The sequence below is a fragment of the Sminthopsis crassicaudata genome, chromosome 6 (genome assembly GCF_048593235.1).
Source record: "Sminthopsis crassicaudata isolate SCR6 chromosome 6, ASM4859323v1, whole genome shotgun sequence".
Lineage (NCBI taxonomy): Eukaryota > Metazoa > Chordata > Mammalia > Dasyuromorphia > Dasyuridae > Sminthopsis > Sminthopsis crassicaudata.
The window spans coordinates 152,635,319-152,659,659 of record NC_133622.1 but is presented as its reverse complement, the minus strand read 5'-3'; the positions used below and the strand labels follow the sequence as shown (position 1 = coordinate 152,659,659).

The window sequence follows — 24,341 nt, the reverse complement described above, 5'->3', positions numbered from 1 at the left end:
ATGGAAGCTTATACAGGGGAACTCACAACTAAGCAAGCCTATTCTTGGATTCTAAACTGTCTTTTTCATTTTTGTATTTGTTTTTTCCTGATGTTAGATCAATAAAAAAGCATTTATTAAGTGCTTACTATATGCCATGTATTGTGTTAAGTAAGCATGGGTGGAAAGCAAAAACAGTCTCTCCTCTCAAGGGACTCACAATCTAATGGGTAGATGAATATCTATCTCAAGAAGGATATGTTCAGGCTTGGAGGTGATTTTGTGGGATCAAAAGGTTCATAAGTCCCATCAATGGAAGCAAAACTCTTTGCATTTTTGGAGAGGATAGTTACCAAGAAGAATATTGGTTCAAATCTGGTTACTTCATGCGTAGACATTGATAGAAAATTGAACAGGGAAAAAGTCAAGGCAAAATGTAAAGTTCCTAATACAAAAAAAATTTAAACCTTTTTTTTTGTTCTGGTGAGGTTTGTGTATCAGCTTCCCTATCAGATTATAAAATTAATTATAAACTGTTACTGAATCCTATTTCCTTGTTGTTCTGTTAATGCTTGAATGATTTTTGTGCCCTAGTAGATAGCAATGGACTTGGAATCCAAATTCAGATCCTGTCTCTGACACCAACATCTTTGTGCCTCATTTACTTAACTTTTATAATGAGAGGATTAGTCTTGATCCCCTAGGGATCAAGTTCTTTAGAGATCTAAATCTGCTGTCCTAATTTTAGTATTTCTTTTATGTTTACACAAAAGAATTCTCTCTTACCTATCTTACCAATACCTGATTCATGTTGTATAATCAAATATCTTTTTAATCCCTTTTTTGGGAAAATATCTTGGAAGCTATAACTTAAGCTATAAGTAAATTTTTTTTCTGGATCATTGAGCTGTAGATTTAACTAATCCAGGAATATGAACCGCACCTTCTCCTCCTCCACTTCATCAATTAGAAGCTTAAGTTTTTCAAGACTCAATTTAATCCAAATTGCATATCTGGGTAAAGGAAAGGAAGAGAGCATAGAACTCAATTCCCTATATACACCTAGTAGCAGCTCCTTAGTATTAAGAAGGAACAAAAGGGATTGATAAATGTAGACCCTCATCTCTATTTTTAAGTCTTGTGACATTCTCTTAAGCAAGTTTGAGCTAAGATAGTCTATATAATTTTATTATAGTACAATTTTATGCTTTATATGATATATATAAAGAACTGTTGTTGAATTGCACGCCATTTTTCTATAATAAAGACAGAATTTTGGCTGAAGCAAGTTATGAAAGTCTATAATTATTGGAAAGTATAAGAGTTAAATGATTATGGTCAGGGGTAGCCTGAAGCTAAGTTGTGAAATATGTATTTAAAAGATCTCTGTTAGAGGGCTGAAATAGGAAAGGGCTATTCTTACTCAACACAGACGGATTTTAACTAATCTCTTTCAGAACCAGCTCCTTATATTTCTTTGCTTATATCATTAGGGGTAGTGCTTGAGATTAAATGAGATTATACATGTAAAACAGTTTGCAAACCTTAAAGCATTCCATAAACAGTGCTGCAATCATGTCACATTATTGTTGTTGTTATTATTGTTATCATTATTGCATCAGTCTTTTTCTGGACTCCTGGTAATTACTTCTTTATTCTTTCATCTATCTCCCCTTGGAGTAAGTTGTGATAATGGTGTATTCTAGATAGAGCTTGTCCTATCTCTGATAAGGTCAAACATATTATTTCTTTGCTTGAGAAATATTTTGTCATAATTGCTAAGAACTAAGGGAGAATATAGGAAACAAACAGGATTAAAAATTAATTCCTAAACCTGCTATATACATAGGTAAGAGAAGAAATTTAGCTTGGAACTCACCTGTGGGATGAACTTCCATGTTCCAAGGAGGAGAGAAGATATAGTAAATAAATTCACTTGTCACATGATATTCTTTTTTGAACTCTCTCTCTTTTTTTCTTTTCTTTTTTTTTTTTTCTGCCTATGTCATCTATACTCCCACATGATACCAAACCTAATCTTTGGGCAAGTTTCTCTAAAGTTTACCTAAGATGTTGTGATTTCCATGAAGCTGATGGTCTTAGTAACTTCCCATTTCTTTCTTTCTTTCTTTTTTTTTTTTTTTAAACCTATTCTAAGTTTACACCTACCTGGTATTTGGATTTTTGATGAAGCCTGTGTTTATGAAATTGGGACAGAGACATGATGTTTTGATCCCATTTTTTTCTAAGGCATCCATTTCTGCAGTAAGAGCTCTGTGAAATCCAACAGCAGCAAACTTGCTTGAACTGATGAAGAAAATACACAAAAGGAACAATTTTAACATTGACATCTCTCTTAAATCATTTCTGCGACATCACATGCTCTTTTAAAACTCACATTCATATACAGACTCTCAAGTGGTACAGCTCTTAACAGCCCTACTATTTTGTGAAATTTTTTTCTTCATTCTCCCACAAATCTCTTCAAGGCAGTCACCGATAGGACTAGGGATTTTCCTCATATCTTCTGACCATGTCAGAATATCAGTGGGGCCCAAGCACTATCTATGTCCCCCTTTGTACGTGACTAGTGCATTCCTTTTCTGATCATATATCTCTCTAACATGTGCTTTGTGCCATTTCACCTGTATAATCTTTGATGGTTCCCATCATATGACTTGGGTAGCCTACATCTCCAATTCTTCACGATTATATTTCATGATTCATAGCTAAATAATATCACTGCAAGAATACCACTGCTAAAAAAAAGATGAACCTTTGTTTCAGAGAACTTAACTCGTTTTAGTCTGGAAAAGAATGGTAAAGGCAAAACAATCTGCTCTTCTCATTTTGTTTAATTGAACCAAGCTATCTGCCAAACTGAAACATTTCTTTAAGAAATATAGTTCATAAAGTCTAAAATACAGATAATCCATCCAACTGAATATCATAATCTGGACAGTAGGCATTCTTTATTCAATTAAGCTTTCCTGTATGAATAACTAGGCTAAACTTTCCAGCAACTATAGATCTCATTTAGGATTCTTTGAAATATTCTTTCACTTGATATAATCAAAATGTCACCCACAGAAACATCTTGAAAACGTCACTGTCTCTATTTCTGCTCTTCACTAGATATATCTCTCAGGATGATAACAAATAACCTATTTTATGCTTTGCTTGATACTAAGAATCAAAGGATGGCAAAATAAAACTATTTTTGTTTGTAAGTTGTTTTTGTTTTGTTTGTAACAGAGTTAAAGAAATATTACTTTATAGGAGATACTATGTTTATTTAAGGCAGTATTTTGCTCTATTGAATCAAATAGCTAACAATCAATGAAAGCACTTTTTAATAATTTGTGCAACTGTAAAATATGGTGTTCTATAGAATACCATCCACAAAAATCCTTCTCATATATTCAGTAAGTTTCCTTTTCAAATGAATTCTCAAAGAATGAATTCAGCTATTCTTATAAAAATTTTATAGTGATAGGAAAGTAGAACTATAAGATATTGAATTTTCGCATACAATTTTTTGGAGTAATAGTAAGACCCATGTTTTTTTCTAAGCATTTATCATCCTGAGATATTTCAGTCATTTAGAAAAGTGATCTTTCAATGCTTATTGGCTCAAAATTTGTTTCACCTCCTCTTTGTATACAATTGGTCTAACTCACCAACTCTTCAAATCATCTTCATTTTTAGTATTATTTTTACTTTTTCATAAAGCATATCAAGGACTGTGATATCAGAGTCCAAATATTGAGGGAAAAGAGTTTGTTATAAAAATCTTTCTAATTCTTTTCCATTTTCATCTATTCATTGTCTTTCCAATTTCATACTTAAATGATCTTGAGATGAGCTGGCTAACCCATTCACAAGCTTTAGACAAAACTGTGTTCCCTTGCATTGTTTGTTTTATGAGGTGATACAGGAGGCAGCTAAGTAGTACAATAGCTAGAGCACTAGTTCTGGAATCAGAGAGGCCCTGAATTCAAATACAGCTTCAGTTATTTACAAGATATATGGCCAAGAGTAAGTCACTTAACACCAATTATCTCCCAAGAGGGGGAGAGCAGGAGAAAAGGAAGGAGGGAGGGAGGGAGGGAGAAAGAATATTTCACATAATCCTTTATTTTCCTTCTCTATCAGATTTTTTCAAATAACATTGCATTCTAAATCAATGTTAATCCAGATGTAGTATCTCTTTGCTTCATAAGCAATGTTTTCTGGATGAGTAGTTGTTAAGCTCTTTTGGTAACTGACATATCAGCTAAACTTTAAAAAAAAATGTTTTATTGTAATAACTATTCTTATGATTTCTTTATATTTTCTTTTTTTGTGATAATAGCATTTTATTTTTCAAAATACACGCAGAGATAGTTTTCAATACTCACTCTTCATTCCCTCTTCTTTCCCTAGACATCAAGAAATCCAATATAGGTTAAATGTGTGCAATTTTTCTAAACACATTTCCACATTTATCATCAATAGCTAAACTTCCATAGGAGAAGATGATAATCTATATTGATATATACTTTATCCATTTCTCTTTTTTTTGTTTGTGACATCAACAGCTTATTTAAACTGGTCAGTTTGGAGGTTACTCAATTGCATGCAATATATAATTTTTGTCTTAATTTGGTGTTGATTTTTTTTTTTATCTTGCTCTGTGATTTGCTATTTATTGATAGCTTTTTAAAAAGTGACTGCCACATCAAAAACTAGTTACCTGTTGTGTTCGAGGACAGTCAGATTCATTTTGAGTTATGTTATTTGGTACTTGTCTTAATTTCTTATCTTCTTGAAGATGGATTCATCATAAAAAATATAAAAGGCTTTTGTATCCTGGATTCACTCACTTTTGCATTTGAGACCTCAAATTTCAATGGTTATTTAGTTTTATTTTATCTTCAATAAATGTTGGCATATAAACTTCAGGTATGATGTGTGATGATCTTTTTGGACCAATGGTAACTCTTCTGTTTGGCATTTAAAGCTCTTCACAGTTTGGCCCCTTTGTACCTTTCCAAGTGTTCTTACACAGTACTTTTTTTTTTTTTTTTCAGTCTATGGTATAGCCCCGAAAACTTGATGGTACAGACATGAGCTTCCATGTCTTGGTCACTGACCAATTCCCATTCCTGGAAGAGTGTCTTCTTCTCTCCTTTGCCACCAGAGTTTCTGTTTCCTTCAGGACTCAACTCAAGGGCCACCTTCCGGAGGAAGGTTTTTCTGGTGCCTTTCCCTTCAATATTACCTTCTGACTGATTGGTATGTGTCTTGCCGTACATCAGATGAACATGTGCACATGGTCTCTTCAGCTAGAAGGCGAATTCTCTAAGGGCAGAGACAGTTTCACTTTTGTCTTTTATGTCCTTAATCTTAGCACAATACTCGCCACATAATAATCATTTAACAAATATTTGTTGATTGATTTGACTTGACAACTACTTATCTAGAGGCATATATGCTTCACATATATGCCTGGGTCTAGATCTTGTATGAGATGCTTATTGGCCGTGTGATTTTAGTTTCTTAATCTCTCTGCGCCTCTGAAAAATATAAACTCAATAACTCCTATTGTCTCTTCCAGCTTTAAACCTATGATCTTAAGAACATATTATAAGTATTGCAATACAAGATAATTAAGAATCTCATGAGATGATGCTTTTGCTTACTTGGCCTCATGACAGATCCAGTTATTTTACTTGTCTGTCCCAGGAGGATCTGGGAGCTATCCTTTTATTCAGCTATAATTTTCCTTTTGTTCTCTGGTTTCACTTATAGTCATAATATCAATATTAATATTAATCGCACTTCAGTAGTATATCTGATCACTGGACAAGAACCCCACACATCTACGGTACCAACAATTAAGTTATTGTTTATATATGCTTTAAAAATGGTGTAATTCTTAGAAATATTTCAGTCATAGTAAAAGTTCCTTGGAGCTGTTCATAAGACTGATAATTTCATTATTTCATTGGCAAAGAATTCATCACCAAGTGACCAGCACCTGTTGATAAATCTTTCATATCTTAATTAGGTTAGGATTTGGATGGAAAGTAGACAATGTCTATAATAGGACTATATTTTATTAACCTTTCAAGCATGCCAGAATTTTTAGGAATTTGTTCTCTCCTGGCAGAACATTCTAGCACCCAGGTTACTTTGATGTTATGGTAAAGCAACACAACAAGACTTTGTAGATGAACTATTTAAATATTACTTTGAAGAGTACAATGAAAACAATTTACTAAGGCAGTTATTTTATAGGTCAGAAATATAGCCATATTGCAAAAAAATGACATCAATGCCCTAATGATAACTTAGAGTCATATTGTAATTGTTACAGGAAGTTATTACTGTAGTAGATTGCTCATTGTACTCCAGTATATTCGATAAACTTGGTTTTCCTTAATGCTGATGACTTATTAATGATCTTGGATTCTCAAAAATGGTCAGTGGAATACAATTTCTGGAAGGCCCTGCCATGGTAGGAAAGCACTGACTACAGACCCAGTGACAGACCATCTGGGAACTGACAGCTATCAGGTTATGATTTGTTCAATCACATCAACTCATGAAATGATCTACTAAAATGTGAGATTATGATCGCTCATCATTTCCAAGGAAGATAGGGATTAAAGAGTGGTAAAACTATAGTAACATATGCACCATCAAAGAATTCTGGAGATTAAAGCTTAAAGTGGTGTTTCATAGCATCTAGGATGAGATGCCTTTTTTTGTGTGTGTAGGTATTTTCATAGGAGAAATGTAGAAATGATGCTCTTCAGTCTTCCAAAGCTCTGTTGAAAGCAAATCCCATAACTGTAAAAAGAAACACAGGAAAGGTGCTGCTATCCATTTGAGGATAATGAAAATATTTAGTCTTCAATCTTTTTTTGTTGTTGTTCAAGAGAAATATCTCCTAATCGCTGTCAGACAAGGGATACAGAGCACCCATCAAAAGGGTCTTCATGCAGGTTCACTGATTCCAAACTTGAGAACTCTTCAATGTAGGGAGCTCCTAGGTATGTTTAGAAGATTAGGAGAATTGCTCACCTTAACTAGTTACTCAATTACAACTTTGTCTCTTCCAGGTGTTCCTCCTTAATCTCTATGTCTTTGTTTCAGCAAATAGAAGGTCAATTCAAGTAGGTCAAGACTTGATCAAAAACTTCAAAGTATTTTCAGATATAATTGTAAATGCCTCTTTAGCAAAGAAGGTTGGATAGGCTTAGGGAATGTGTACCTCCTATTCTAGCTAGTGTGCCTTCTGCACTTTTGGCATGACATTGAGTTAGAATATTAGTTCTTGCAACAAAGGGAAAGCAGACAACACAAGCCTATTCCATAGCCTTATATTTGGTTGTTCTTTTATTCCTAGCAATCATAGCATAATTGATAGCAAAATGGATTTGTTATTCAAGGTAGCAGGGAAAACTACACCATTATACTAGCCCTTAATAAATGGATACTCATTGATTATTTCCTTGTAGTGGTATACACTGGAATGCAAGAGATCCACAATCTGTACCCCATATATGTAATCAATGGTTCATTCATCAGAACTTTCTTGAAAGTAAAGAACAATGTTTATGGTACAAACAAGCACTTGCTTACCTCTGACTGACTCATCCATGTTGAGAAATATTATTAGATTTGTCTTATTTGGAAATGGATTATTGCCTTTTCACACACCACTAGTATTTTAGTAGAGAAACCTAGAAAGGGTTTACACATATAATACCCATGATAAAAATGACTTCATATGACTGTCATTTCAAATTAGTTATCTCGTAACCATTAACAGTAAAGATAGTATTTGTTAAGTAACTGAGGAAACAACATACAATAATCAAGAAACAAAATAAAAATGTGAAAAATAAGTTTCTAACATACCAATAAGCCAATAAGAAGGGGACCACTGTGTGTCCTGCAGCTGAAGCCACTGTTACAATATGGCCATGATTATTCTTCATCATTGCAGGAAGAAATGCTTTTGTAGTCTTGAATTAGGTGTGGTTTTTTTTTTAAAGGAAAAAAAAAAAAGATGTTATTATCTATTCATAACATGCTTGTAGAGATTTTAAAAATTAATATTTTAACAATTTGACAAGATCAAACATTATGTTAAATAAAAATGGCATGTGATAAATGTAGCTTATACTTGGTTAGCCTGTGTAGTGTAAAAAAATCTGAGCATCTATCTTGCCTCTGTCTCTAACTTTGATTTACCTTCTTTGTACTTGAATTTCCCCATGCAAAATGGATCTACTTAGAATTGTGACTGAAAATGTTTTTTAAAATTTCAAATATTTCTTTTTAGTAAATCTTATTTTACTGTGGCATAGAGTATGCTCTCAAGAATATGCCAATGAAGCATAAGTTCTAGGAGGTATCAAGAGGAAAAGGTTTCCAGAAAGGTCATTTTGCAGTAATGAAGAGATGCATCTACATCCAGAGAGAGAACCATGGAAACAGAGTATGGAACACAACACAGCATTCTCACTCTTTCTGTTGTTATTTGCTTGCATTTTGTTTTCTCAGTTTTTCTTTTTCTTCCTTCTTGATCTGATTTTTCTTGTGCAACAAAATAACTGTATAAATATATATACATATATTAGATCTAACATGTATTTCAACATGTTTAACATGTATTGGACTATGGGCCAGCTAGGGGAGAGGGTAGGGGGAAGAAGGGGAAAATTTGGTACAAAAGGTTATGCAAGGGTCAATGTTGGAACAATTACCCATGCGTATACTTTGTAAATAAAAAGCTTTAATAATAAAAATAAACAAATAAATAATCAAATAAATAAATATGGAGAGACTTAAGCCCATGGGGGGAAAAAAAAAGAAAGGGTCATTTTAATAGATGGTAGTCAAAAGGCCTTACTAAGTTACTATAAGCTCATTCTCACAGAGTTACCTAGTATGTGATGAATTTAGTGGGACCATATTAGTCACAAAGGCATAGAGTAGTTGAGAATTATATGGGATTACCTGCATTGATGAAATTATAATTATTTTGAATTATAAATGTTAGTAAATATTTAAACTTAAAAGACTAGATAATTTATAAGTAATTCTATTTCATGATACCATTACTTAGCAAAAGCAAAAATAGAAGGATTTTATAATGTAACATAAAGGAGTAAAAAGTTCTTAAGAGGGAGTGGGAAATCCTAATCTGTTATAGGCAGTCAAAGAATGGAAGTACATGACACAGAGAGGAAGGGAACAAAAGATTCATTAGCTACCTGCTAAAATAAATCTGAAACTCTTTCTAAAAAAAACAAAAAAAACAAAAACAAAAAAAAAAAAAAAACAAAAAAAAAGAACCAGATACTCTGGAGAACAGTTACTTTTCCTCCAGTAAATGATAAAGCAGATCAATAGATCAGGTGAGAAATTATACAGTAAGTTATAAAAAGAAGAAAAGAATGGGGGTAACTAGAAAAAAAATGAAAGAAAATATAAGATATACATACATACATGTAAATACACATAAATTTATATATACACACATATGACCTTAGACCTTTTCTTGGTCAAGAAAAGATCAAAAAAATCATTAGATTATCTGGAAATTATGTTTCACCTTATGCCCCTACCACTCCAAATGCCTAAACACAAGAAATTATTACCAAACACAGCCAAGATCTAATGGAATCACTGGACAAAAGGAAAATAAGTTACCATCTGAAAGAAAATTTCAAATAAGATTCCAAGAATCTCATAGCCAAAACCCAGAGTTTTTCAGTCAAAGAAAAAAATGTCACAATTAGTCAGGAAAAAAGATTAAGAATCAGTTAAGAACCAGAGCAAGCATGGTGTTTTGGTAAACTCCTGAGAAGGAAAATGTGCTCTGGTTTTGGCTTAGTATTACCTGTATTCCTCATCCCATTTTTGCAACCAGATGGGATTGGAATCAGGAAGATCTGAGTTCAAATCTGCCTCAAACATTACTAGCTATATGCCTCTTGGGCACATGTTTCAGTTTCCATCTGTAAGATGGAGATTATAACAGTACTTACTTCATGGGGTTTTTTGAGGACCAAAGGAGATAATATTTGTAAAATGCTCACCATTGTGGCACCTAGTACATAGTGGCTTTTAAAAAGCCACTAGTATATAGTGAGATTTCAAAAAATGCTTATTTCCTTTTTTTACTTTCCTCCCTCCTCCCCCCAACAACCTTTTTGATCAGAGGAGACCTTACAAGATTAGAATGATGTTAAACATATTTAACATGTATTGGTCAACCTGCCATCTGGGGGGGAGGGAAGGAGGGGAAAAATTAGAACAAAAGGTTTGGCAATTGTCAATGTTGTAAAATTACCCATGCATATATCTGGTAAATAAAAACTATTAAAAAAAAAAAAAAGAATGATGTTAAAGATATTAGACTTCCCATCTTCCCATTGGTTTCCATACATTCATTAGTTGAAAGTACCATCTGTTTTGTGAGCCAAAAAATTAAATCACATCTAAGGGGAACTTCCAGAACCATGAACAAAGTTGGGGGGAAGATCTTCCAATAGATAGGAAATGTGAGTCATTTCTCTACCATATATGTTTTTTCAAAATTGAGTCTATTTTCTTTAAACTCTGTATTTATGAGAGAACCAAAGTTTTGTTTTTTTTTTTTTTTGGAGGGGGGGAGCGGCACCTAGAAATGGGGATAGGATGTTTTGTAACAACAATTTCTACTATACTACTTTAGTAAATAATCCTTTTTTAAAATCTACTTAAGACAGATCTAGATTTAAAAAGCCCTGCCTGTCCTCATTAAGGCTCTTTGGTCATTGATCCAATTTGATGCTTATTAACAGCCTAACTAATAAATTGATAAGCTTCAGTGGGGGACAGGGTTAAACTCCTAAAGACTGAATGACTAAATTGGTTCTCAACTGATAATTATAGAAGGAAGCACACTAGTAGGGTCTCCCAACTTCAATATTAGAAATCTAATCCCTAGAAAAGCTAACCCTAGAAATCTGAGAGAAAGAGGTAAATCTCCTTGCTCTGGGGGTGGAGGGGGCTGACTTAATGAGAATGGTAATTGAAATAAGCAACTCAAAGGTCGTGCTATATTTGTATTTGTTTTTCTGTGTATATGGTGGAGGGAAATTTCAATAGAATGTAAGCTCTTTGGGGATATAGACTCTTTATTCTTGTTTTAATCTCTTCAGTCCCTAAAGAAATTTAGCATTAAGTAGCTAGTATACATTTAGTATACTCTGAACTCGTAAAGTGTGGAGGTGTTGAACTGAAAAGAATCCAGATTATATGTTCAGCTCTGACAATCAGTTCTGACTAGTTCTTTCTAAAATGTCCCTGTAAGTCTGGCCTTCAGACAATTTCAAATGAAATGGCTTTATAAAATAAATTATACTTACCCAGAAGTGAGCCAGAACATTGACTTCAAATGTTTTTTCAATCTGAGGGTCCTGAGTGGAAAATAAATCTGCTGTGTAGACTACACCAGCATTATTCACTAAGATGCTAACATCTCCTACTTCTGCTTTCACCTTTTAAAAATAAAGTAAATGAAAATTTTATTAAAAAGTTACTAAACATAGGATTAGATATAATGATTATCAAAACAATACCTCTAGAATAATATATTTTTCTTTCAGGTATAAAAAATTCCTAGTTTTACAAAATTATCTTATTTTACTTGGCTATGTTTATTTGTTACAAGATTCTTCTCACCCTGCAATGTTTTAATTTGGGCAAGATGTTTAAAGAAGAAAGGAAATCAGTTATAATAATGTCATAAAAAAGGGTTATTGGGACATTTTTTTAAACACAAAGAAAAAAGGAAATATAGATAAGCAGAGGAGTTCTGAAAGTCAAAATATATTGCATAATTTTTTAAAAAATCAAGTTACGGAAAATGGTGACTAATGGTTTCATATGCAATCCTCTTGTGCTCAGTTTTTTCAAGTTTAAATTTGGAATAAAAATTATTTTAAAAATTAGAAATTAAAAGATGTGTATGAAAAAGACAGCAAAGAGAGAGAATAGAGAATGAATATATAAATATGGCAGTTATGTAAGAATAATTTCAGGAGTTCTATAACTCACAATAAGTTAAAAATGGTGAGGGAAACTGAGGACAATAAAAAGAGAGTTTGCTTTTATGTTTTTTTCTTTATTACAGGAAAGAAGAGAAACAAAGAAGGGAGTAGGACACTTGTGGATATTTTCTTGGGGTGGCTAGGATAAGATCAACAGAGATAGGGCTCAGTTACTTAGCTTTTAGTTTGCTTCTAATTTCTCTTTCAAGGAAAATGAGCTGCATACAGAAGAGACAGTAAAAATGGCTATAAAAGAGTTAATATTGACAAGTAAGGAAAGCACTGAGTAATCCTCAATGGATTCAAGCCATGTGAACCAGATGAACTCTATCCCTTGGTATTGAAAAAACAAAAACAAAACTGAAGGACAGATTGCTGAGCCATTGTCAGTGACATTCAAAAGTTATGGAACACAGGAGAGGTCCTGCAGGAAGAGAGGATAAATGTCCTCCACTTGTCAAAATGGAGAAGAGAAGATATTCTGCAAACTATAGACCTGACGATATTGGATTTGACTGATGGGGAAATTCTAGAATAGATCATTAAAAAGATAACTAGGGAACATCCAGCAAAGGAAGGGACAATCTAAGAAACCTAGCCCAGCTTTATCAAATGCTTGCTGTAGCAGACATCTCTTAAAAAAAAAAAAAAAAAAAAGATTAAAAAACTAGTAGACCAAAGTAATACCGTAGATGTATTTTACTTAGATTTTTTTAGTAAAGCATTTGAAATACTTTAATATCTCATATTATTTTTGTGGAAAAGATAGAAAGAAATATGAACCAGATACAGAGTAATCATTAAGAGTTTGATATAAACTTGGAAAGAGGACTTCAGTTGAGTGAGCCAAAAATTTGTGCTTCATCCTAATGCTGTTGACTATTTAAAAAAAAATAATTGCATAGAATATTTATTAAATGTGCAGGTGACACCAAGGGAGCTACTACATTTTACTAGGATTTACAAGGGCCTTGACAGGTTCAAGCAGCACTGGGGTAAATGTGAAAGCATGAAATTTAATAGGTATAATTATAAAATCTCAAATTTAGGTTCAAAAACTCAACTTCTCAAGAATGGACATCGCTAGAAAACAAATGATCTTATGTTTTTAGTAAGCTCAGTCAAATGAGCAAACATTTATTAAGTACCTACTATATCTCAGACCATTCCTGTGCTGGGCTGGAAAGGTTAAATTTGGTGTGTTTGTCAAATTCACACACACAAAGAAAAATCTTAAAAGTCATATTTTAAAAATATGTCTATAGGCTTTTGTAGCTAACTACCTGAGAGCAGTGACCAATGAACTTCAGATAGTCTTAAGCTCGTAGCCCTGGGAACTAAGAAACAGAAGTGATCAGCAGAAGTAAAACACAAAACTTGTTATCTCTAAGAGAGAGAAGCTCAGCAAAAGCAGATTTTACTATATCTATCCAGAGAATCTCAGTGACCCTGTATTGTTAAATACCTTGGCCATGTATGCTCCCTGACCTCACAGGCTCAATACATGTCCCTTCTAGTGTAGTAAACTGTGTGCATGAGGGATAGGTTCTTCTCTATCACTTATTTCACTTTTGACTTATAGTTTGCTTTTTACTATAGATCTTTCAGTGAAGAGACACATTGGTCAGGGCTCATAAGAAATGGTTTTGAGTGGTTGTTGATCCAGAAAATTCATCAAGAAATCAGGTTAAATCTAGGTATCTTGGCATCTGTAGTGCAAACATCCCAGACTTCTTTTCTTTCATGTGTTGTCTTCTCTCATTAGAATATAATCTCTTTGAAGGCAGTTTCTTTCTATTTATATTTTTATTCCCAGTACTTAGTATGGTACTTGACACATAATAAGCACTTAATAAATGCTTATTGCTGTTGTCCACTTTCAATCTGAAATATCTACTCTCAGATCTGAACTCCAGAACCAGGCTTCCTCAGCTCTCCTGGGGAACTGTGAAACATTTACCTTAAAAACTCTTAAATCTGGCTGAAAGATACTGACTAGTGAGTAATTGAGTGAAAACTCCCATAACAACAAATACTTGACAATGGGAAAGGAAGAGATCTTGTGACAAAGAAAATCAAATAGCTCTGAATTTGAGGGGGAAGAAAAGATAGCTTCATTTCAGTTATATAGTCCTTGAAGACACCTTCTAGAACAATGTGTTGGAGAAGAAATGGTGAAAAGGAACAAGGAGGTCAACAGAATGATCTGTCTCAATGATCTTAAAAGCATTCATACATGCATTCACAAATAACTGTTACCAGTTTAGAATGGTTTGGTGGTCTTGGGTAAATATTCATTGTAGACAGTTATTCAATTGCCATACTAATACCAATATTTATATACCAATACCATATTTAACCCTGGGTCTCTGGCCATCTATATTTATATCTACATCTGCATCTTTAACACAATGATAAATATTCATAGTGATGACCAGAGTACACATATAAATTATGAAACATTTTAGAAATATATTCATAAGAAACATTTTGAAAAGTTTTGAGTACAGGGAGAACTAGCTGGAAAATTAAATTACTAGAAAAGCTTATGCTTTAGTGATTCATATAAGTGGTTTTAACATCCATAAAGATGTAACAACTGTTAAAGTTAATAATTAAGGATATATCAATACTTTTGTTATTTAAAAAAAAAAAAAAAAGAACTATGAGCATGACAGTGAGACATAGTAGAAAGAAACATGATTTAACTAGAACACGAAGACTCTACCTTTGCACCCTGGCTCTGCCAATTTTTCCTACCTGTATGACCTTGGACAATTTACTTCCACTCTTTGATCACTGATTTCCTCATTTGTAAAAATCAAATAACTTCATTAGACAATTTCAAAGCTTCTGCCTCAGTTTAAGACTCCTTGATTCTATACAGCCAGCTTTGAAAAGCAACATACAACAATAAAAAAGCAGAAATGGGTCTCAGTCTCTGTGTCTTTCTTCCTAAGAAGCCAAAATAATTTAATAAGCACTAGGTTACACAAATTATAATTGATAACTGTCACAAACATTATCTTACATAATGAATTTGTTAGTTTATTAGAATTTGTTCTCTATAGTTAGTTACTTAACTTATAAAAACACATATATGTACATATTTATGCAGAGTAAATCTTATAAAATGTGACTCATTATTACATAGAACTGAATAGTGAGTTAACTACTATTTCTTTAAAACAGAACTATCTACAATATGTTAGGTGTCTGAATTGGATTTAAGTGAGGCAGAATTACACAGTCATCAGCCTCACTCTCTCTTCCAGTCATTTTGTCAGGACAAAAGTCAAGAAAATTTGGAATGGCCTGGGATGCAATGCATGACCTTAGCATTTTGATGCTCTAAGTGCTTCATAAAACTTCTTTCAGCTGCTTGTATGGCTGTTGCAAAAAATTGTTCTCATCCATCCATTCTGCCAAGGGAAGTTTTCGCATGCTTGAGATAGATACCTTTCTCCCAATTCAATGACATGAGGCTTGTTGGTTACCCTCAACCTGGTTTAGCTCATCTGCTAAGACAGTTTGAAGCCACATGCTAAAATCGAGTGACAGGTGGACAACAAAGGTGGATGAGCACCCCTGAAAAGTGCTCAGCAAACTCTCATACCAGAGGTGGTAGTCTTTCCTGAACGCTTCATACAGCCCTGTATGTGAATGATCTTCCACAAATTCTATCACTTCTCTGTTTTCTATTTCACTTGTAAAATAAGGGTGGTTGGGCCAAAAAACTTAGTCCTTTACAACTTTTAAACTTTAACATTTGAATACTTCTAAAATACCTCAGGTATCTTGGATTATTGACTTCAGAATTCTCTTCAGAAATATCCTAAGAGTCAGCTGATATAACACTACCTCATTTTGGAGAAATTTCAGAGGAGAGAGAAGAGTGGAAAGAGACTGACAAATGAGAGACAAAGCTTGAACTTTTGAATGATTACACACATACGTGGGGAATCTATCCTTTGATTTTTGGTGCTTACATTGAAGCTGTTCTCTCCGTGGTTGAGCTAAGATTTGTCCTAACCTGTATAATTTCCTCACCTCTCTTTATTGTTTGCTTGAAGAAATATATCTGCTTGATGTACAGTTCAACATGCATTTCATTTATAAAGCAGAATTTTGTGGGACAGAGCAAAGCTGGCAAGAGTAAACTCCCTTGTGTGGTGTCAGGGAAAGAGTAGATTTTATTTTGAACCATTTTAGGCCCCTAGACTACATACACATACATACACACACACACACACACACATACATACGTACATACATACACATAATAGATTTATAATTTTAGCCCAACACTCCTCTTGGAGATAGGAGAGTAAAGGATCACCCAGCCAAAAATGTCCTAGATTCTACCTGTTAATTTCCTACTAATGATAGGAGATACATTAGGGGTACATCCTTGGACTTCCTCCTACTCTTTACAAATGTGGAAATAGAAATCTCTCTAGACAAGGTAGACTAGAATTCAGGTCAGCTTTCTATATATGTCACAAATAAGCCAGTCAATCTAAGTTAGATGGTACTTTCATCTATATTACACATGAATTATTACCTTCTTTGCATAATTGTAAATGTCTTCTTTGTTACTGCAGTCTACCACATAGGCATGAGCTCTTGCACCCAATTTTCTGCATTCTGCAGCTGTCTCCTCAATTCCATGCTGTAATCAAAGACAAAAGAGGTGAGGCAAATTCAAATTATTTTTATCATTGAAAATTAAGTTAGTAATTTTATTTAAATGGATTTAGCAATCTTTAAAAACTTTAAAAAATAAAATAATATTTAAAAAATTAACTATTCTAAACGTAGAATGTGAAGGCTCAATGCCTTTCTCTAAACCTATTGCTTAGAAAGATAAGTATTGGCTATAATTACTCAACAAAATAATACAATATATTGTTTGTGGCTACAAACCTCCTGTTTGATCTTTAAGGGACTTTACAATCTAACTCTAGCTTCACTTTCCAGGCTAGCTAAATTTTACTCCCCTATATAGCTTATGTCCCAGTCAAACTCACCTGTTTACTGGTTCCCAAAGACTACATTCCACCTCCCTCCTAGTACTTTTCCGCAGTCTGCTCCTATACCTGGATTGCTCTCCCTTCCTCACCTCTGTCCCTTAAAATTCCCAACCTTGCTCAGCTCAGTTACCACCACCTAGGGTGGTAAGATCTTTTCTGATCAGATCCAGTGGTTATTGCTCTTCTTCCTCCTGAAATTACCCTATCCCTATTCAATATTTTTAGTATTTACTTATCTATGTACTTGTTTACCAAGCCTCCTCCATAGACTTGGATCTTCAGGTGAGTAGGGACTGTTTCTTTTTTTAATCTTCAACCTAGTACAAGTCTTACAAATAGTATACATTGAATTGATGCTTACTGAATAAAACTAAATTGTGTAGGGTCACAAATTTTTTCTCTTGTACGGAAAAGAGAATGAATCGCATAGAAGGAAGGGCTGGGGCAAGAGTGAAGATAAAGGGTAATGAAATTCTGTATGGTTTTTAAAAAATTTTTAAATACTTTCTTTAGAAATGAAATTTCATTAGAAATTCTTTCAAAATGAATTTTATAAAAGTTTCTTGGAAGTAGTTGAAAGAGTCCTACAGAGAAGGGCACTGCAATGTACAAATGGCAAAATACCCTATTTTTGTGTTCTGTCAATATGGGGAGCTGTTGGAGATGATCAAACTTGATGACATTACTGAAAAGTTGTCTTTTAAATGGTACTGAATCAATGACTGTGCCCCCAAATGGAGAATGAGTGGGTTAATGTTGAAATATCTTGGCAGTAGGCTCTTTAAATGATTAGTGTCTTTTTATAATTGTTATCCTATTAGTAGGCTTTTTAAAAATTGCTTTGCAGGGTCAGTATAGTGCTGAATTTGGAATCAGAAGACTTGGATTTGAATGGACACTTATGAATTGTGGGATTCCAGACAAATCATTTAATTTTTCTGGGCTTCATTTTCCTCATCTGTAAATGGAGGAGGTTGGGCTAGTTGACCTCTATGACCCCTTTAAATTCTCCATCTCTAATCTTTTGTTTATAAATTATGAAGTCACTAATTTAATGGCTGTAAGTAAATCTCTCGACTAAATAAATCAGTCAGCATCACTTCCTAACATCTACTTTGTGCCAGACATTTCTATAAGGACTAAACACACAAGCAATTTTTCCTCTGCTTAGAGCTTTTTTCTCCCCAGTTCTTGTTGAACCTTACAATTCTATCCCCTTCCCTCGGGTAATTCAACTCTTCTATGTGTCAAAGCGTAATAAAATATTGTGAGACAGGTTTCCAAATATAAGATTTTTTGGTAGCAAACAATAATACTCACAGGGTACAATATTGTTAGATTCAGAATAAAATCATGATTTGGGAAAAAAAACAAACAAAGCAACTTTTAAAATGAGTCCTGTATTATTTGAAATCCTTAGTAGAAAACATTTAAATAAAATCTTTTAAAAAACATTTTACAAGAATTCCTCCAAAATTTTGTTTAAAGTTTTCCTCTATTACAAAAAGTTTGAGAACTACCATTTTAGACTATATTCTAGATCTTTTAGAGAGTAAAATGTGATTAATGCTGTTATAAAATACAGGGAGGTAGGAAGATTAAATTTACTCCAATTACAGTATCAGCCTTAGAAAAATTACAGCAATTTTAGAAAACAAAACACTTCATTGGACTATTTTTCCTGTCAACAATTCACACAAAATATTCATAATATAGCTTTACATGAAAGCAATTTTAAACAACCTTTTTTTTTTAAGTGATAATCTGTTTAAGGTTGAGGTCAGCTTATATTTAGGTCAACAGTAGTTTTTAAAAAGATGTTTCCAGAACTGACAAGTGCAAAATTTACTGTTAATTTAGTCAATATTTATAACTGCCTGAAAAGACATTATTTTAAAAAACAGTGACAATGTACTAAACTGCAATGAGTGAGTCAGAACTGGTATAATTATTGTGATGTTGAGAATATGAATCTAAAATCAGAGCATCTTGTAGGCTTAAATCTCAATCTGGTTTACTATGATGCTTTAGCTGTCACTTAATATTTCTGAAGTTACTCTTTTTGTAAAATGTGAGATGGCTTAAAGGGTAACGTTTCAGGCAGCTCATTATACTAGATCATTAAACACTCCCTAAACTTGTTTTCATTACTCCATGGCTCTGAGTAAAACATGCCCAACTACAAATGTCTAAAACGAATGCATTTTGGTTGGGTGGGTAGTGATCCTCCCAGCTGAGTGAAATAAAAAAGTTACCTCAAATCTAGTTTTGGACCACTCTCCCACTTTAAAGTTGGAATTATCATATTCTGACCCCAATACGGGAACTCCATAGGTTGAACTCAGAAGGGTAGAGTAACGTTCCAGGCCTTAATGTAACCATCCACAACCCTGGGTAAGCAACCCTTGGTACACCTGAAAAGTTGGTTTGGGCAGGGTCAATCAGTACTCCTCACCCTAAACCTGGTTCTCTACTAGGATGTGGAGAACAACATACTCAACAAAAATTATGACCCAGAAGTCGTTATTTATTGCTTCTAGAAAGTAAGGCATATAACAAAGTAGGCAAGGAGAAATCTGAAAAAAGGTCAGCTTTAGGCTTTCCTTGTGTACTTGGGGGCATAATCATGACGGACTATTTTATTTTCATCAGGAAGCACAAATAGGTTTTTCCTTAAAAGGTAATTCCATTGTATTTTACAGAATTTCAGTGGTTTCATCTAAATTTCTAAAAGATCTCAGAAACCAGTCCACCTCCCCGTTATTCGCCCCCCTCCCCCTGCCACTTCCCATCCCCATTTTCAGAAGGGGAAATGAAAATACAGGGGCGTTATGTGACTTGCTTCAGCTCACAAGCATCAAGGGAGGGACGTTTCATCCTGGTTCTCTAATTCCAAAACCAGTGCCAGAAAAGCTCAAAGTACACGAAATCTTAGTTAACCTTACTGCGAGCTTCATGGCAACTGTGAGTAAAGTAAGAATTATATTAAAGATACTAATGACCATAGGACCAAATTCTTTTTCTTCAGGCGGGAGCAAGACGCTTAAGAGACTGGCGTCTCTCATTCCTTGGCTCTGGGCAAGGGACGAATGTGGAATCCTTAAAATCTCTAAGAGGATCTCGGAGATCAGCTACAGGGAACCGAGGAGTAGGGGAGAAGGAAGTCAGATGAATAAAATCGTGTTTTATTACTGGTGGACCAGCCCAGGATTAAGAACTAGGAATTATGGCTTCTCTGCTTATCACATGACCCTAAAAACCCACATTTAACTCTATATTTGTTTTTCTTCCAGCTATGCAATAAAAATAATTCTACATACCTTCTTCACTGGGATGCCATAAGGTTCATTCCTGCAAAAGGTTTAAAAACAGAATAGTGCTATTACCTTATTGATATCCCACAGAACCAGTTTGCTTTTAAGTTTGGCAAATTCATAAGCAGTGAGTCTCCCAATTCCATGACCAGCTCCAGTAATAAGTACAATTTCTCCACTGACTGATTTTCTCTTCTTAGGAATAAAAAGCTTCACGAAAGATTCTAGGGTGGAATAAATCAGAATAGGAAAAAGCAGAAGAAGTTCCAAAACGACGTACATTCTAGCAGCAAAACGCTCTCCAGTAGATCAGCGCCTCGAGCTAAGAAGCTCCTCAATGAGAGAAACTAACACGGCAAAGAAAGGCTTCTTCCGCCCCTTCCGCAGGGCAGGAAGGTCTTCTGCAATTGGCTCTGAGGACAATGCAGACCGATTGCTCACTAGCCGGCTTCTCGCTCCAGGGAGGGACAAAGTCCGGATGGGAGCAAAGCTCCATCGCTCTTGTTTGCTCTGTTTAAAGGGCTTGTGCGGCTGAAATGGCCTTTTTTCCCCCCCCAATTTTCTGAATTCGTCCTCATTGTGAGCTGTTTGTTCTCACCAGTATTGATGTACTGCTTCCCGTTTCTTCCAAGAAATGCGAAACGAAAACATTTTGGGTCAGAAAAGCCCCTTTTTTGAAGGTTGATGACTGACATCTCCATTTTATTAACAGGAAGCGTTTGTGATTTATTTCATGGCCTGAGGTAGTGAGGTCTATGGAGATTAAGAGTCACAGATTCTGCTTTGAGAGGGGGGAAAAAACGAGATTAAAATAGTTTAAAATTTTCTATAAATAAGTTTCTTTGGGACAGAAAGGTGGTCCTCTCAAGGGCAAGTAACCAGTGAGAAGTGTGGTCAAATGGAAAAATGCAATTGCTCAGATGTTAAAGAACCAAGGTGTTACTTATCCCTCTGACACTTTGGTGAAGGAATTTAACTCACCGGATTCCTTGATAAAATGAAGCTCTCCTCCTCCCCTATCCCTGTGACCCTATAAAGTCCTTACTCCTACCCAGGTGGTGGTGGAACTACAAAATAAAACTTCAAAAATCAACAGCATTTCTATCTAACAATTAAATCCAAGAGGAAAAGATAGAAAGGAAAAATACCATTCAAAATAATTATAAAATCCATAAAGACATTTCTTAAGAGGATTTTTGAGATCAGATACAGGGAACTGAGGGGTAAGGAAGGAGGAAGTCAGATAAATAAAAATCAGGTCCTCTTACTGGTGGGCAGACATTTGAGGATCAATCTGCTGAAGCACTCCAAATATTGATATAAATTTAATTACAAAATATTCCTTAAAAGTATTTTAATTGGAGACATCTTCAATGTTCAAGGATGGACACAGTAAATTAATGACATAGTAATTGACATAACAAATTAATCAAGTCAATCAATAAACACTTATTAAGCATCTAGTATGTGCCAGGCGTCCCGATAAGCAAAGAGAATACTACCAAAATTTCTTAGTCGTTTTAATACTATACCAATCTTAATAATAATACCTAGCACTTATTTAACACCTACTGATGGGATCTATCGATGGAGGTCATCTCTATGTGGGGATTGTTACCAAAAGATGGCAGGGTGAAGAATTCACAATAGCTATTCTCTTTGGCAAAAGTTAGATTTATGGAGGGAAATAGGTTATAGATAAAATGAAGGGATACCTTCGACACTGGGAATAGTAAATATGAAACAGAGTGGGAGAGCATATGAAAGACAAGTTCCTCAGTGGAATTCACAATTATCCAGTAAAAAGGGAAGTATCCCATGAGGTTGGGGCATGCCCTTAGCTGGCAGGCTAAATCTTGAAAGAGATTTAGTACCCTAAAAGAGTTAGCTGTAAACAGGAGAAGTAAGGTTGGGAAGCATAGTGGAGTTAGGGAAGATACCTTGTAGCATGAGGGAAAGGGAAGGAGAAGGGGAAAAGGGGGAAAAAAGGGGGGGGGAAGGGAAGGGGAAAGATGTCTTTAAGAGTACTTTGCAGGCTGACCCAAAGGAAAGTAGCAGCCTTGGGATAGCCCACAAGTAGGTTGTATAGAGAAATTTTAACCTTAGTGACATGACTGGAATTTCTACAGAGCTTAGGTCTGAGGTGTTTGATATTAGATTTCAGACTGAACTACCTCCCCAAAGGGTGGGACTATGGAGCTAAAGTGATTTCTATCACAGTCTTCTATCTGCTTGCTCCAGGGATTAATTCCTCTACTAACCACAGTTAAGAATGAAGAACTCATCACCTACTATGTAGCAGATACAGTGTACAAATATCATCTTGTTTGATTCTCACAACAACTCTTTGAGATGGTACTATTATTATCCCCAGATAATTTAGCAAACAAATTTAATTATTTGCCTCAGGTTACACAGCTAGGAAATGTCAGAGGCTTGATCTGAATTTAGATCTTTTTGATTCTGGACACTGAACTTTATACAATATGACACCCAGCTACCTTCAAATTATTAAAGTGATACTTTACATAAGTCAATAGAATGATAAAATTCATCTGGAGAAACAAAATATCTAGAATAGTACAGAATGAAGGGAAACTAGCATTTTTCAGAACTCAAATTATATAATAAAGCAAGTCACCAAAACCATCAGTTGTTGATTAAAACAGAGATAAATAGATCAAGGGAGGATCAGAAAAAAATGCATCACAATCACTTGGTGTCTGATAAACCAGAAAACACAAATTAGGAAAGAACTCCCTATTTAACTCTTGGTGATATTGCTCTGTGACTTACAAGTCCACTTACAAGCCCAATTGCCTCCCCCCAAGAAAAGAAAGAAAGAAAAGAAATTAGGCTTAGCTCAACATCTTGCTTCGTATTCTACGGAACATTTAAATGTATATTCAACCTTAGTTTTAAAGATTATACTATATTTTTTTTTCCAAAAATAGCAGATGAAATACATTTATAGCTATGGTAGATGATTTAATATAACCAAGGTGATGGGGTGCAACTTCTAGGGAAGATGTAGCAATAACCCTAAAGCCACCTGACCTTAGGAGTGATGTAATGAGAAATGATGTATTTCATCTCTAAGGATATCCTACTCCAGTTTACTCTATAAGACCTGGATGCTGTGGTTATAAACTTTGCTGGTTGTCAGACCACAATCTGTGGATCATAGATAACAGTTTCTGAGACAACAATGATGTGCATACCTGATCACTCTTCAATTCCATCTCTAAGACCATTTCCCAGCTTTACTTCTAAGTCATAAAATTAGCATATCAGTGACATGAAGCACCTGGTCTCTCTTTTTCCTACAAATTTATATTCTTGCTTCTGGTCCTTTGTTAACTTATTTTGAAACTTGACTGCGTTAATTGGTGTTACAATTGTAATAAAAAATTTCCCCTTGACTTGGAGATGTTAGGAGCCTGTCCGTTATTTTGAAATACTTTACAACACTGCTCAGAAACCCCAACATTTTTGGTATTTCCCTTTTGAGCCCCATCAAAGGGACTGAGGTAATTACAAAAGATAAAATGGAATATGAATGGCTCCAAAGAAGAATTGCAAGAATTCTTTTCTACCTGCTTGGCAAGAGGGGGAAGGGAGATTTTGTATAATGAACATTATTTTCAAATGCTTTCAATTTAGTATATCAATTCTTCTTTTGTCTTTCTTTAAACATATTGTTTGTATCTGGGATGACTCTGATATATTTAGGGGAGCAATTCCTAGTTCCAAATGTTATGTTTAGGGTTCAGGCACTAAATGATGAGATTGATATAGGCATCAAATGTTGGCATTTGGTCATATGAAGAATTCACAATGGCCATTCAAGGCAGAAGGTAAGTTTATTTAGGAGAACAGCTTATAGACAAGATGAAGATATACAATAGACATCAGAA

At 34.4% G+C, this 24,341-nt stretch overlaps 1 protein-coding gene across 1 annotated transcript in view; it reads right to left on the bottom strand.

Annotated features, from left to right (window-relative positions):
- The window catches only part of HSD17B11 (hydroxysteroid 17-beta dehydrogenase 11), a 31,847-nt gene extending 10,958 nt beyond the window's left edge, over positions 1 to 20,889 (bottom strand). Inside the window, exons 1-5 of the mRNA XM_074273404.1 lie at positions 20,497 to 20,889; positions 16,642 to 16,749; positions 11,394 to 11,525; positions 7,891 to 7,997; positions 2,149 to 2,286 (exon numbers count right to left, since the gene is read on the bottom strand). Coding sequence (XP_074129505.1) covers positions 2,149 to 2,286; positions 7,891 to 7,997; positions 11,394 to 11,525; positions 16,642 to 16,749; positions 20,497 to 20,706 — 695 coding nt within the window. The 5' untranslated portion in view covers positions 20,707 to 20,889. The remainder of the gene's footprint in view (positions 1 to 2,148; positions 2,287 to 7,890; positions 7,998 to 11,393; positions 11,526 to 16,641; positions 16,750 to 20,496) is intronic.
- Between the last annotated feature and the right edge of the window lie 3,452 nt (positions 20,890 to 24,341).